Source organism: Drosophila guanche, unplaced genomic scaffold, assembly GCF_900245975.1.
Source record: "Drosophila guanche unplaced genomic scaffold, DGUA_6, whole genome shotgun sequence".
Classification (NCBI taxonomy): domain Eukaryota; kingdom Metazoa; phylum Arthropoda; class Insecta; order Diptera; family Drosophilidae; genus Drosophila; species Drosophila guanche.
The window spans coordinates 2,400,019-2,412,964 of NW_022995744.1; the positions used below are offsets into that span (position 1 = coordinate 2,400,019).

Below are 12,946 nucleotides of genomic sequence, written 5' to 3' on the forward strand. Positions count from 1 at the left end.
GCGAAATATTTCCCAGACGGTAGGCTAAAACCACAAAGTGTTTAGCCGCATCAATCAGCTTTTTAGGCAAACAAAGTTCTTTACAAACAGATTTAAGATACTTAAGTTGTGTGAAAAAACCGTTACATCTGAAAAAACCTTAAAAAAATAACAGATTTTAAAAATTCTTAAAAAGAAGTTCATAAAAAATGCAATTCCCGAAATCAATCAGAGAAGGTCGGTTTGGTTCCTTATATCCATTAATTATCCATTAATGCGGTGCTTTTTCACCATATATTTTTGTCCTCAAACCTCCAAATAGACTCTGAAATAGCACACTCCAGCTGCTTTCAATATAAATGAGCAATTTTAACGGGTTTCATTGTGTAAAAAAACACAAAACAAAGCTAATTTTACGGCACCTTCTCTCGCAGAAAAATTAAGCGAATCTGAGTACTGGGTTTTTAGCTTTTCTTATGACCTTTTTGGCCTGAAACTTTTTTGTAGGCATATTCAATGAAAGAAAGTCATGAAAAGTGGCCAATCTTGTGCACAAGTCATTCAACATTGGGATAAAACTATATTTTAATGGATTAGGGACCTAACCATCAGGTAATATTGAAGCGAAAATCAATATCAAGGAATATGTTTTATTTCGGTATGCTTTTAAAATGAGATTGGCATATTTCTGAGGGTCACACTAGCCTCGGAGCAACCCTGTTCGAGTACCGGAAGTAGCAGCCCTGGACTCTCGTAGCCTCTAGAAAAGTCTAGAACATTCTACGCTTGGGGTTGATTTTCTATAAAAGCAGGCTCGAGTAAGATTTTCGTTCAGTGAAAAAAAGTGCGTTGCGGAGCGCAGTGTAAAAGTGAATTTATTCTACACAAATCGAAGTGAAATATACTTGTATCTCTTTGCTGTGAAATAAAACACATACAAGGTAAGCTGTTGTAATGAGAGAGCATTTACTTAACAAAACGTAGAGATGTGCGGTGCAAGTTCTTGACCCAAATGCAGAAAATCAATAGAATGTTTGAGATTCCTTGCAAGATCTTAAAATCGGTAAAGGCCTGTTTTCCGCGATAATAAAACCACAAGCGGTAAAAAAAAAAGTAACATGGTTTCGCACACATGCATACATACATACGGACACTGAAAAATTATGCCGGCAGTAACTTGTGCTCTGCGCGAATTTTCTAGAAGACCGGTTTTGGGACATTCAACCATGCCCAACCAAATCTGATTGACCATTTGCACAACTTTATTTTCTTGGCACACGTGCCTTTTTTCCTCATTTAAATTCAGTCTTTTGCACAAGGCATACACACACATGCAAACGCATGAGAAAGGTGCAGCTCATGCATACAGTCACGGATAGCCACAATCGAGAAAATTCGAAGAACGTGAATCAAACTTGGGGCATGAATCGAATATCTAAGAGGTGTCATCGGAGAGGCTTAGCTTCCATCTTGTTCTGGAAGTTTCCATTGGCATTCTTGGATGCCCCATGCACATGTACTCGACCACAGCCATACATGAATGTGCTCATAAAAAATGTTCAGAATACTTTAGTCGTCAAGGATAGTTTTTCTTCTAGAAAGTTTCCATTAGAGTAGTTTTCCGGGGATGAGGACAACCCCATGAGTCTAGAAACTTCCAATACAATGGGTACATCCCTATGCGTGCGTGTGTATGCGTGTTCGCCAGCTGTAATGTATGTAATAGTGTACGGAAGAGAACAAAGAATGAGGCGTCTGTCAATTTGAAATAAATCCATTTTTGCATTTGGTGGAAACAATTGTTCTCGAAAATAGTCAGCTGCATACTCAATGAAATGTGACTAATTCTGGTATGGTATTTTCTTGCCCTTTTAGATGCCCGAAGAAGCTGAGACTTTCGCATTCCAGGCTGAGATTGCTCAGCTTATGTCGTTGATCATCAACACATTCTATTCGAACAAGGAGATTTTCTTGCGTGAATTGATTTCGAACGCATCTGATGCCCTCGACAAGATCCGCTATGAGTCGCTAACGGATCCCAGCAAGCTCGACTCGGGCAAGGAACTGTATATCAAGCTGATTCCCAACAAGACGGCTGGTACTCTGACAATCATTGATACCGGTATTGGCATGACCAAGTCCGACTTGGTTAACAACTTGGGAACCATCGCCAAGTCCGGCACCAAGGCTTTCATGGAGGCATTGCAGGCTGGCGCTGACATTTCCATGATTGGCCAATTCGGCGTGGGCTTCTACTCGGCCTACCTGATTGCCGACCGTGTGACTGTCACCTCGAAGAACAACGATGATGAGCAGTACGTCTGGGAGTCGTCCGCCGGCGGCTCGTTCACCGTGAGGGCCGACAACTCAGAGCCCCTAGGTCGCGGCACAAAGATCGTGCTCTACATCAAGGAGGATCAGACCGATTACCTTGAGGAGAGCAAGATCAAGGAAATCGTTAACAAGCACTCCCAATTCATTGGGTATCCCATTAAACTGCTGGTGGAGAAGGAGCGCGAGAAGGAGGTCAGCGACGATGAGGCTGATGATGAGAAGAAGGATGAGGAGACCAAGAAGGACATGGACACCGATGAGCCCAAGATCGAAGATGTCGGCGAGGATGAGGATGCCGACAAGAAGGACAAAGATGGCAAGAAGAAGAAGACCATCAAGGAGAAGTACACTGAAGACGAGGAGCTGAACAAGACAAAGCCAATCTGGACACGCAACCCCGATGATATCTCCCAGGAGGAGTACGGCGAGTTCTACAAGTCCCTGACCAACGACTGGGAGGATCATCTGTGTGTCAAGCACTTCTCGGTCGAGGGTCAGTTGGAGTTCCGCGCACTCCTCTTCATCCCCCGTCGCACTCCCTTCGATCTTTTTGAGAACCAGAAGAAGCGCAACAACATCAAGCTGTACGTGCGCCGCGTGTTCATCATGGACAACTGCGAGGATCTCATTCCCGAGTACTTGAACTTCATTAAGGGAGTGGTCGACTCTGAGGATCTGCCCCTGAACATCTCCCGTGAGATGTTGCAGCAGAACAAAGTTCTGAAGGTGATCCGCAAGAATCTGGTGAAGAAGACCATGGAGCTGATCGAGGAGCTCACCGAGGACAAGGAGAACTACAAAAAGTTCTACGACCAGTTCAGCAAGAACTTGAAACTGGGCGTCCACGAGGACAGCAACAACCGCGCCAAGCTCGCCGATTTTCTGCGCTTCCACACTTCGGCCTCTGGCGACGATTTCTGCTCCCTGTCGGACTATGTGTCCCGCATGAAGAATGACCAGAAGCACATCTACTTCATCACTGGCGAGTCCAAGGACCAAGTCAGCAACTCTGCCTTCGTTGAGCGTGTCAAGGCCCGCGGCTTTGAGGTTGTCTACATGACCGAGCCCATTGATGAGTATGTTATCCAGCACTTGAAAGAGTACAAGGGAAAGCAGCTGGTGTCCGTCACCAAGGAGGGTCTGGAGCTGCCAGAGGATTCTGCCGACAAGAAGAAGCGTGAGGAAGATAAGGCCAAGTTCGAGGGTCTCTGCAAGCTGATGAAGTCCATCCTGGACAGCAAAGTTGAGAAGGTGGTCGTCTCGAACCGTCTCGTGGATTCGCCCTGCTGCATCGTCACCTCGCAGTTCGGCTGGTCCGCCAACATGGAGCGTATCATGAAGGCCCAGGCTCTTCGCGACACAGCCACCATGGGCTACATGGCCGGCAAGAAGCAGTTGGAAATCAATCCCGACCATCCCATTGTCGAGGCCCTGCGCCAGAAGGCCGATGCCGACAAGAACGACAAGGCTGTGAAGGATCTGGTCATCCTTCTGTTTGAGACCTCGCTGCTGTCTTCCGGATTCTCTCTGGATAGCCCTCAGGTTCATGCCAGCCGCATTTACCGAATGATCAAGCTGGGTCTTGGCATTGATGAGGATGAGCCCATGACCACCGAGGACGCCCACAGTGGTGGTGATGCCCCCAATCTGGTCGAGGACACCGAGGATGCTTCCCACATGGAGGAGGTCGACTAAACCATTCGCTTACTCAAACAAAACACACAAGCACACAACACACACAAAATGTTCTAAGTTTCGACTGCTTATGTTTACAAAGGAGCTAACTTTGATTTTTCATTAACATATTTGTCGCGTTATATGCGGCAATTATACGCTTATCCATCCCACATTCACTAGCATACAGAATAGAATCCTTTAGGTTCCCGAAAACTAACTTCAGAAGCAGTTGTCGTTTTAAGAATTTCTAATTTAGAGTCCACATAATTTATGTAAAAATAATCTAAAGACTACACGCTCTAGTTTTTAGAATTGAAATATATATCTTAAGGTTTGATGACCAGATCGATCGATGATAAAACCAAATAAACAAATTGTGTTTTAAAATACATATAAATCAGCATATATTTATTGGATTAGCTTTACAATTCACATTCCTTGCGAAGCAACTGCTCAATGGTCTCTACTGTCGATGCACCCTTGCTGATCAGTATGATCTTGTTGCGGGAGCGCGATCCCTTGTCCAAAGTGACGTCGCTCTTGCGCAGCCCCAGAACCTTGGAGAGAAATTTCACCAACTCTGCATTGGCTTCACCTTCGCTGGGTGGCGCGGCTATTTGGACGCCAACGCCTTCGAGATCAATGTTCGTGATGCCATTGTGCTTGGCTCCCGGTTTTGCAAGTATTTTAATGCATATATTTCCACTTTTATTCATGGTGACTGGACTGTCGTTTGCCGGGGCTGTTGCCGGCTTAGTGTTGGTACTATCAACGCCGGACTTGGCTTTCCCCTTTTGTTTCGACATTATGTGTGCATTGACCGAGGAGATTAAACGCCGCATAGACTTGTGAATATGTTATCCGTACAACTTTTAATTTATAATCAAAATTATAATCGAATTTTTCAAAACTGTTGTGGGCGACTGCAAGCAGCTGTTTGTCAGTGTGACCGCGGATTTGTCAATATATTATACTGTATAATCTTTTAAAAAATATACCTATGAAAATTGATATTGACAAATCAGATCTATACCATTTAGCTTATTTTAAAGAACACCTTTTTTTTTGATTGTATATAAATAAGATTTAAACTAAATTTAATATTTGCTCATGGTAAATACACAATTGCTACAAATCAACAAAATCTTCATGGAGGAAGGACCTGGATCTATACCTTTTAATTTAATTAATTTTAAAATTTTGTTTTCATAGCTGTCTGACCTTTTCGTAGACTGAAATGTTTCTTACCCATTCGTGCATTTCGATCAGGGTTCGGCACGGCCCTGTCTATTGTGAATAGGAAAAGGCTCTGCCGTTAACGTACACGTATATTACAGTGATTCGTACCAGTCGCACGCGGATCTATAAATTAGATTCATATTCGTGGAATACCAAATGAGATCTCCTCTTAGAGATCATGTGTGCCATGTGCGGGGACAGTCTAAATCGAAAGAGATTGAAAATCCCCTACCAAAATGGAGTCGTAGAGCTTAGGTAAAAAATTATCATATATTATTCATCATTATTATTTATGTACTCTTATTTACTCTCTATTCGTCTTCACTTTTGAAAACCAAGCTTAAGCTTAATCGTCAATCAAATTGTGCCTGCCACCAGCACACAATCAGCAATAGTTCAGTGAATTCGTAAGTGTACAGAGAGAGTTGCAGGAATGCACATGTTTAGTTTTGTGAGCTTAGAAGTAATTCAAAATAAGTGTAATGGACTTTACAGAGTTTCATATTGCAAACATAAAATGAAGTGGAAGGCCAAGATTTGGGGTCATCTCAGCGGACGTTGCACATATTTCCGGGGATAATTTTAATTCAGCTATTAAAGGATTTTTGGGAAGGATATAGAATTTAGATCCGGAGTTCCAGAAATAAGTTTTGTTTTTATTTCTACTGTCTGTCACATGAAACTGTCTACGCAGCGCGAATAGACTGAATGATCTGGAAAATAGCCGAGCCGCAGACAACGAAGATGAACAGCGCCAAGAGCCAGGGTCCCACGGGGTACTGTCCCTCTTTCGCCTTCTGAAAATGCCAATAATACATCAGAATTATTCAAGGCATCACAGATATGCACATTCATTGCTGACGAGCGCAACAGCTAATCACTTGCTCCCAAATAAGTGATAACATTCGCCACCCATACACCAGCTTCCACACACATAAACACACTGGCACACACGCACACAGCGGCAGCAAGCAATAATAAAATCAATGACGGCGTGGCACTTTTTAATATTGAATGCATCACGCTAGGTTCGTGCCAGGTGCATGCATCTTTGGTGCAGGTTTATATCAGTTGGAACTTACCGAGGATTTCGGTACATTGCCACGCATTGTCACATATTTGCTGGCCTTCTCGTTGGCGACGCGCATTCTCTGTGGAGGAGCCATTTTCTCGGTTGTTGTGAAGCGCTACGAAATAAAAAGAGTTGCGTTATACATTTATTTTCCTTCAATTGCAGTTTAGAGACTTGACTGATATTCTTTCTGTCGCACTTCAAATTCGTTTGTTCAGATTTTAAATCTTTCCTTACTTTTCTAACAATTCCCAGCACGCCCAGCTTACCTTTCCAAAAAACGACACGTAGGCAGTGTGCCCGCGGACCTTATCGATCAAATATACCTCACGACCCTCAAAAATATACCGAAAATACCTTTTCATTTTCAAAATATACGGTTAATATACCGTAAATCTTAAATCATTTTCCTCTCTTTAGATCTTCTGTTTAATATTACTAGTTGGCTTATCCGATTTTTCAATACATTTTTTCTCTTGTAGTTTTTCCAAATAAATTTAATACTAAAGAGTTTAGTAACACAAAAATGGCATACAACGTTACGTGAATGGACATGGAAGGGTTATCGACAATCGACGTCCAGCTGATTTCTGGTGCGGCTATTATTTACACTTTTTTGCATAAAACCCGTAAAAGAAATTGGAGCCCTGAGGCCGGACGTAGCCTGAAAGTCCTGAAAGTACATATTAGCAGTGGTATAAGTCGGTGCGACACGTGAAGCTACCACTTACTGTAATTCGCGAGCAGTCTTGAGGCAGGAAGGGCACTAAACTACAATCACAAAAACACAAACTATGACGATTGATGCCACCGCTCTGCCGTCGGAGTTGCTCGTGACCCCCCAGCCACTAATTGGATTCTGCGGCCTGGACACAGCGCGTCAGGGCGTACACAAGGCCATCTGGGAGGCGTTTAGCGGGAGTCTGCAACGGAAAGCGGCGGATCGCGCTGCGGTCCAGTACAAGTTACTGCCTCCGAACTATGAGTTCCCAGTGGCAAAGCCCAAGCGGGCCTCCTACGAGTGGTACCACCCCAAGGGCATTCTGAAGCGGAACTGGATGCTTAAGCACCTGCATGTGCTGCCCTCTGTGGTGGTGCTGTTTCAGGACATGGAGTGGAATGATCTGCAATGGACGGAGAAACAGGTGCAGTGTGCGGGCACAGTGCAGGCTTTAAAAAATGCTCTTCAAGAGCGAAACACTAGACTATGCCTGGTGCTTCTGCAGAAGGCGGCGCCGCTTCCTCCAGGTGAGCCGGTGGCCGGTGAGCAGGTGGCCGCCGAGCGAGCTGCAAGTTTGACCTCAGCCTGCGGCATAACCAGCAAAATGTTATTTATACTTCCCCACACGGAGCACCTCATGGGCTACACGCTGCGCTTGGAGTCCGCGTTCCTGGACATGGCCCAGTCCTACTACGCTCAGATGTCAAAGAGAATACGTAATCATCGAGACCAGCTGTCGGCTGCGCATACTACCCTCAAGATACGGCACCAGTTCAAGCTCGGCTTTGTGGCGGAGATGCGGCAAGACTTTAGCACCGCCCAGAAGTAAGTTTGTTTTGTTTCCTAAGTCTTACATGCATCAAATCAATTTCATTCCCTCGCAGACACTACTTCCAAGCCTATGCAATTCTGGACGAGATCCGCATCAACGATAGTAATTGCGTGGAAATCAAAACGCTGGCCGGGTTTCTCAACTACAAAATCTGTCGGCTCATGTTTAAGCTAAAGACCCCGCGGGATGCCATCAACCAGTTCATCATTCATGTCGAGAAGTACAAGCCCCTCGTAGGGTTCAAGGATTTGGCCTTTGAGCACTATGCCTGGCTAAGCACGCAGTAAGACCGATAATTATTTCGATTCTTCATATAAGAGTACTTGCAGGTGCAACCATTCTTTCAGAAACTCTGTGTTCGCCGAACTGTTTTGTGAGGCCATCAAGAATGGACTGCCTGCTCTGCAGACTCAGCATCCCGGCATCTATTACCACAAGTCAGCCGAGTATGTGATGAAACGACGCGATGCAGCCCAGCAAGCCTTTGCCGCGTTGCTCGACTCAGGCAAGGCAGCGATGGCAACGATCAACCCCAACCCTTTGTCGCTGTACACCGAGTTCTTTGGCATACGTGCCGTGAAAACTGGTGATCTTGCAGCCGAACAGCAGGCCAATGTACATCTGTGTGAACAGGAACGCGGCTACAACCATTCAGCGGGCATTATAGCTCTACTAAGCCAGGCCATGGCGCAGTTCAAGATCTACAAGTGCCTCAGATTTAGAAAGAAACTAGCCATTGATATGGCCGAGGAGTACTTACAAAGTGGCGATCATGCCAAGGCTTTGACGTGAGTTTTGAATGCTTGAATGAGTACCTTTATTTTAATGCTGTTTATTGCAGTCTGTATTCGCTTATGCTGCCCGATTATCGCCAAGAGAAGTGGTCGACTATTTTCACCGACGTCTTGCTAAAGACCCTGCGGTGTGCACTACTCTCAGCCTCCGTGGCGGACTACATAGCGTGCAGCATTGAAGCGCTGTCCCTGCGCCATCAAAGCGAGCAGAAAGATCGGCTTCTGCTGCTGGATAACCTCTGGCAGGTCTACCAGGGTATGCCCCCAATGCCCAGAACTCAATTAACCGAAGAGTCTCTGTCCCTGTGGACCAGTGCATTGTCCAGCGTGAAATCTCCCATTCCAATCGATTTCGACAAAGTCAGCGACGTCGTGGAGATGTGTGCCACATTCGAGCGAGTGCAATTGAACAACGACGATGTGCTGCAGCTGCAGCTCATAGTCCGGTGAGTGCTGGCTCCAATTCCAATGGAAATAATTAGTATAATAATTGATTTTTGAACTGCTCTCTAGTGTGCTAACAGACGTGCCTTTGAGGATACGGAGCTTCCATGTGGTGCTTGCCGATGCCGGAAACAGCCAGAACAACTACAAACTGGAGGCGCAAAAGTACTTCTGCTTTCCCCATCTCCTGCAGCTGCGTGCTCAGCGGGGACCAGTGGATCAGCCGAAGGCATTCGAGAAAAACATGATATTGGAGCCAGGCTCTTACTATCAGTTCTTCTGCAGCACCGAAGCAAAGCAATTCCACGAAAACACCCAGCTGCACATTGTCCGTGTTGAGGCTTTAATGGGAACTGATCAAATTGGCGCCCTGCTCACGTGCAGCTCTAGTTATACACGCCAGCCGTTTCGACACCACACGCGCAGTCGCGATCTCGATGACAACGTGACGATCAATCCCATTTGCTATATTGCGCCCACGTAGGTCAAACCGATTCGTACCGGAAGCTGAAATAGATTTCCGGACGATTGCATGCCACAATCTATCATTTAATGCTCCACCGAACAACATGTTTTTGTTGCAGCTTCCATTTGGTCACGCAAACACACCTCGGCCATGGGCATGCCAATGGCATGGACGGGGAGCCAGCGGTCGCCCCGAGAATGCTGGTCAACGAGTATTATCCAGTTGTGATAAACATATGCAATCCCTTCAATGTCTACCTCATGAATGTGGGTGTACACATCAGTGTGCCTGGTGCCCTAAGGAATAGCGGTGAGTACAACACTTTCCATGCTACGAGTAGATTATAAGGGTGAATTGGGGTATCTATTAGACAACGAATCTGTTCCAGAATGCGTGTGCTTAGAAGGTTTATTGGGTAGGGTTTGCTTACATACTCAATGCCTTGTCGATGAAACTTCTAACAGTCTTGACACTCGTATAGACGCCGGGTGAGTTGCGGCGCCCACAGCCTATACCCCACGAGACGATGCCGCACAGTTGGCCCTGGTAGGCGGCGGGTCCGCCCGAGTCTCCCTCGCATGCATCCTTTACGCCCGGCACGGAGGCGCAGAACATGGTGTTTGTGATGGTGCCCCGTAGCTTGTACTTGCTCATGCAGCTCTTGCGAGGGATCAGAGCTACGTCCACGCTGCGCACCTGCGCGGAGACACTCTTGCTGCGCTCCGAGACTAGTCCCCAGCCGGAGACCTTGATCAAGTCACCGGCGTTCCAGCTGGAGTTGCACAGCTCGATGGTAGCTATCTTCGGCCCGGTCAGAGGCGTCTTAAGCTTCAGCACAGCGACGTCTGTGTGCAGGGTGCGGCTGCTATACGCCTTGGGAGTGTATACCTTGGCTACGACGCTCCTAACGCCAGGATCCGTGAGTCGCGTGGTCCCAGCCACCACCTGGATCCTGGCGGCTCCGACTCCCTTCACGCAGTGCGCCGCCGTGACCACGTGCGTGGCTGTGACCAGCGAGCCGCCGCAAATAAAGCTTCCTCCAATGCGAAGATTTACCAGATAGGGTACGGTACCGATGTCCACCGGAATACCGCCAACAATACGCCCGTTGGCCTCGTTGTTGGCCACTACAAATGTCAGCAGACAGATATGTAGCTCGAGCAGAAGCAGGAGCAGGTGGTGCCAGAGCGCCACGGGCATCTGTTGGCATCGGAGAAGCGTTCCCGTCCGGCGCTTCAACACAGAAAATGCGAGTATTTGCGGCTGTGTTTTCGAGCAGCAGCTGCTCACTTGTGCACACAGCTTCCAGTTCCGACTCGGGGCGCGCGTCTGTTTGCTTTGCTTTATATTTGTGTGGGAATTGGGTCTTTTAGGAAGTAATCATTACAGAGCACCCCCACAAGTATTATTTTATTGCGCAAATAATAATTACTTTAATCAAACCATTTTGTCTGGATTATCGCGACGACCTCATCAGCCAAATGGAATTCGAATTGAAATTGAAGCCCTGCCAGAGCTTACTCGCTCCCATAACTCTACAACGTTACTGACCTTGCAGGGGGGATATGAGAATCAGCAAAGCTAGCTGCCAATCTCCTGCAACGTTTTCTCGATGAAGGAGCGCACTCGGGCACTGGCCACACTGGTGTACACTCCTGGGTAGGCCAGTCGGGCGCAGCCAAATCCCCAGGAGACAATGCCGCACACCTGACCGCGATACACGAGCGGACCTCCCGAGTCGCCGGAGCATGAGTCCCTTAGGCCTCGAACCGAGGCGCAAATCATGGAATCACTTAGCTTGGCCATTCCGGCATAGGACAGCCGGCACTCTGCGGCGGACAGCATCCGCACCATGGCCGTACGAACCTGGACGGCGGGTTCTCGGTTGTTCTCGCGCGTCACTCCCCAACCGCTGATCCTTGCATAGGCATTGCTCTCCGGTGGGTTACGGCATGCAGCAATAGTAGCCACTCTGCCGTCAGAGAGGGGAACGGGCTCCTTCAGTAGCAGCATGGCCACGTCCATGTCGAAATTGGTGGGCGAGTAGCTGGGTGCGAGCCGGAAGCTGGCTACGCCGCGAACCACGGGCGCGGCTTCATCCAGCCGACTGGCACCGGCGTGGACCGTGTAGTCCTCGGGCTGGGCCCCATACACGCAGTGCGCCGCACTGAGCACGACGGTGGGCGAGAGCAGAGAGCCGCCGCAGAGGAAGAAGCCTCCCTGCCGAAGATACACCAGGTACGGCAACTGTGCGATGCTCGTCTCCTTGCCACCCACAATGCGGGGTCCACTGGAAGCGAAAGCCATCGCGGTTTGTACGATGCAGAGCATCCACAGCCACTCCATTCCGTGCTCAGTCTGTGGAGCCTCTGATCGTCAGTTGATCGTCTGACCCATCGCAACCCACAATCAATCAATTTTTAAAGTGATTATAATCGAATTAGTCGGCTGTCATACAATAGGTGCACCAAAGAGATTAACTCTAATTTATTTCGATGGTGACGCTACTGGATTACGAACTGCAGTAGCGGGAGAGGAGGCTCTGGAGCCAGTGCTTGATGGGAGAGCTACTGAGGCGGGTGTACACGCCCGGAAAGCCACCGCCGCACTCATAGCCCCAGGAAACAACGCCCACGGGACGGCCTGACTGTAGGAGGGGTCCCCCGGAGTCACCCTGGCAGGCGTCCTTGTCTTTCTCCCCAATAGCGCAGAGCATGTTGCTGGTGATGGGGTGCCTCATGGCGACGCGGCACACGTTCTGCGGAACCAGCCCCACGTGTGCCGCCTGTAGACATTGGTTCCAGTGGTGTCCATAATTGCTTGTCATACCCCAGCCTAAGACTGTGAGATTCGCTTTTTGTGGCAGTGCGTTGAAGTCAATCTGGGGCAGACTCTCAATGGGAATGTTGAAAGGTTGCCTCAGCCTGATCATGGCCACATCCGAGTCTACACCGTGCGACGGGCGGTAGTGGGGCGAAACCAAGGAGAACCAGCTGTGGCGCACATCGTCGGACACCGACCTATCGCCTAGGCACTGCTGCTGTGTGGACACAGTCAAGTCGTAGAGCTGGCGGTGACGCCCCTGCAGGCAATGGGCTGCCGTGATCACGCAGCTGGGCGTAGCCAGAAAGCCGCCGCAAATGAAGCGACCGTCTCGCCGCAGGTTCACCAGGAAAGGATACCCCTGGATGGGAGCCTCGTTGCCGCCGAAGATTTTGACCAGATGCGGCAAGGAGAGCCCATGGAGCTGGCCAAAAAGCGCCAAACAGGCCACTAGTCTGAACATTTTCATTTTCGGATCATCGAGTCGCAGCTTTTATGCGGTGTCAACGCTCGGCTACCGCATTCCCCAGTAAATTGAGTGTCGATGGAGTTTGATAAAAGCTAA

The 12,946-nt window shown here is 48.1% G+C and overlaps 7 protein-coding genes across 8 annotated transcripts in view; 2 read left to right on the top strand and 5 right to left on the bottom strand.

Annotated features, from left to right (window-relative positions):
• The first annotated feature begins 802 nt into the window (after nt 1-802).
• On the top strand, nt 803-4,292 carry LOC117579705 (heat shock protein 83). The gene is made up of 2 exons (XM_034265696.1): nt 803-920; nt 1,855-4,292. Exon 2 carries the CDS (start codon nt 1,855-1,857, stop codon nt 4,006-4,008), a length of 2,154 nt encoding a protein of 717 aa, XP_034121587.1. The 5' UTR covers nt 803-920; the 3' UTR covers nt 4,009-4,292.
• Nucleotides 4,293-4,369: 77 nt separating this feature from the next.
• On the bottom strand, nt 4,370-4,942 carry LOC117579711 (UPF0235 protein C15orf40 homolog). The gene has a single exon (XM_034265704.1). The coding sequence runs from the start codon at nt 4,830-4,832 to the stop codon at nt 4,413-4,415; it is 420 nt and encodes a 139-aa protein (XP_034121595.1). The 5' UTR covers nt 4,833-4,942; the 3' UTR covers nt 4,370-4,412.
• Nucleotides 4,943-5,864: 922 nt separating this feature from the next.
• LOC117579712 (stress-associated endoplasmic reticulum protein 2) lies at nt 5,865-6,589 on the bottom strand. Its single transcript, XM_034265706.1, has 3 exons — nt 6,571-6,589; nt 6,312-6,416; nt 5,865-6,026 (listed from the first exon to the last, which is right to left on the bottom strand). The coding sequence occupies exons 2-3, from the start codon at nt 6,393-6,395 to the stop codon at nt 5,916-5,918; spliced, it is 195 nt and encodes a 64-aa protein (XP_034121597.1). The 5' UTR covers nt 6,396-6,416; nt 6,571-6,589; the 3' UTR covers nt 5,865-5,915.
• A 254-nt stretch (nt 6,590-6,843) lies between these two features.
• Nucleotides 6,844-12,946, top strand: part of LOC117579704 (trafficking protein particle complex subunit 11) — a 17,905-nt gene continuing 11,802 nt past the window's right edge. The window contains exons 1-7 of one of the 2 annotated variants that reach the window (XM_034265695.1): nt 6,844-7,847; nt 7,907-8,137; nt 8,202-8,642; nt 8,696-9,094; nt 9,162-9,572; nt 9,677-9,867; nt 10,040-10,148. In XM_034265695.1, the coding sequence (XP_034121586.1) occupies nt 7,096-7,847; nt 7,907-8,137; nt 8,202-8,642; nt 8,696-9,094; nt 9,162-9,572; nt 9,677-9,867; nt 10,040-10,050 (2,436 nt within the window). In that variant the 5' untranslated portion in view covers nt 6,844-7,095 and the 3' untranslated portion in view covers nt 10,051-10,148. Of the gene's footprint in view, nt 7,848-7,906; nt 8,138-8,201; nt 8,643-8,695; nt 9,095-9,161; nt 9,573-9,676; nt 9,868-10,039; nt 10,149-12,946 lie in introns of those variants that run through there. The other variant, XM_034265694.1, reaches the window with a different exon arrangement.
• On the bottom strand, nt 9,949-10,879 carry LOC117579708 (trypsin alpha). The gene has a single exon (XM_034265701.1). The coding sequence runs from the start codon at nt 10,756-10,758 to the stop codon at nt 9,985-9,987; it is 774 nt and encodes a 257-aa protein (XP_034121592.1). The 5' UTR covers nt 10,759-10,879; the 3' UTR covers nt 9,949-9,984.
• LOC117579702 (protein KIAA0100) overlaps nt 10,334-12,946 on the bottom strand; it is a 26,469-nt gene continuing 23,856 nt past the window's right edge. Inside the window, exon 12 of the transcript XR_004573510.1 lies at nt 10,334-10,344. The gene's annotated coding sequence lies outside the window, so the exon portion shown is untranslated. The remainder of the gene's footprint in view (nt 10,345-12,946) is intronic.
• LOC117579710 (seminase) lies at nt 10,979-11,901 on the bottom strand. Its single transcript, XM_034265703.1, has one exon. It carries the CDS (start codon nt 11,887-11,889, stop codon nt 11,140-11,142), a length of 750 nt encoding a protein of 249 aa, XP_034121594.1. The 5' UTR covers nt 11,890-11,901; the 3' UTR covers nt 10,979-11,139.

Coding starts and splice junctions, on each gene's coding strand:
- LOC117579711 (XM_034265704.1), bottom strand. CDS start 4,832: ATGCGGCGTTTAATCTCCTCGGTCAATGCACACATAATGTCGAAACAA.
- LOC117579705 (XM_034265696.1), top strand. CDS start 1,855: ATGCCCGAAGAAGCTGAGACTTTCGCATTCCAGGCTGAGATTGCTCAG.
- LOC117579710 (XM_034265703.1), bottom strand. CDS start 11,889: ATGCTCTGCATCGTACAAACCGCGATGGCTTTCGCTTCCAGTGGACCC.
- LOC117579708 (XM_034265701.1), bottom strand. CDS start 10,758: ATGCCCGTGGCGCTCTGGCACCACCTGCTCCTGCTTCTGCTCGAGCTA.
- LOC117579712 (XM_034265706.1), bottom strand. CDS start 6,395: ATGGCTCCTCCACAGAGAATGCGCGTCGCCAACGAGAAGGCCAGCAAA. Junction 6,027..6,311: donor GCAATGTACCGAAATCCTCG/GTAAGTTCCAAC, acceptor TGGCATTTTCAG/AAGGCGAAAGAGGGACAGTA.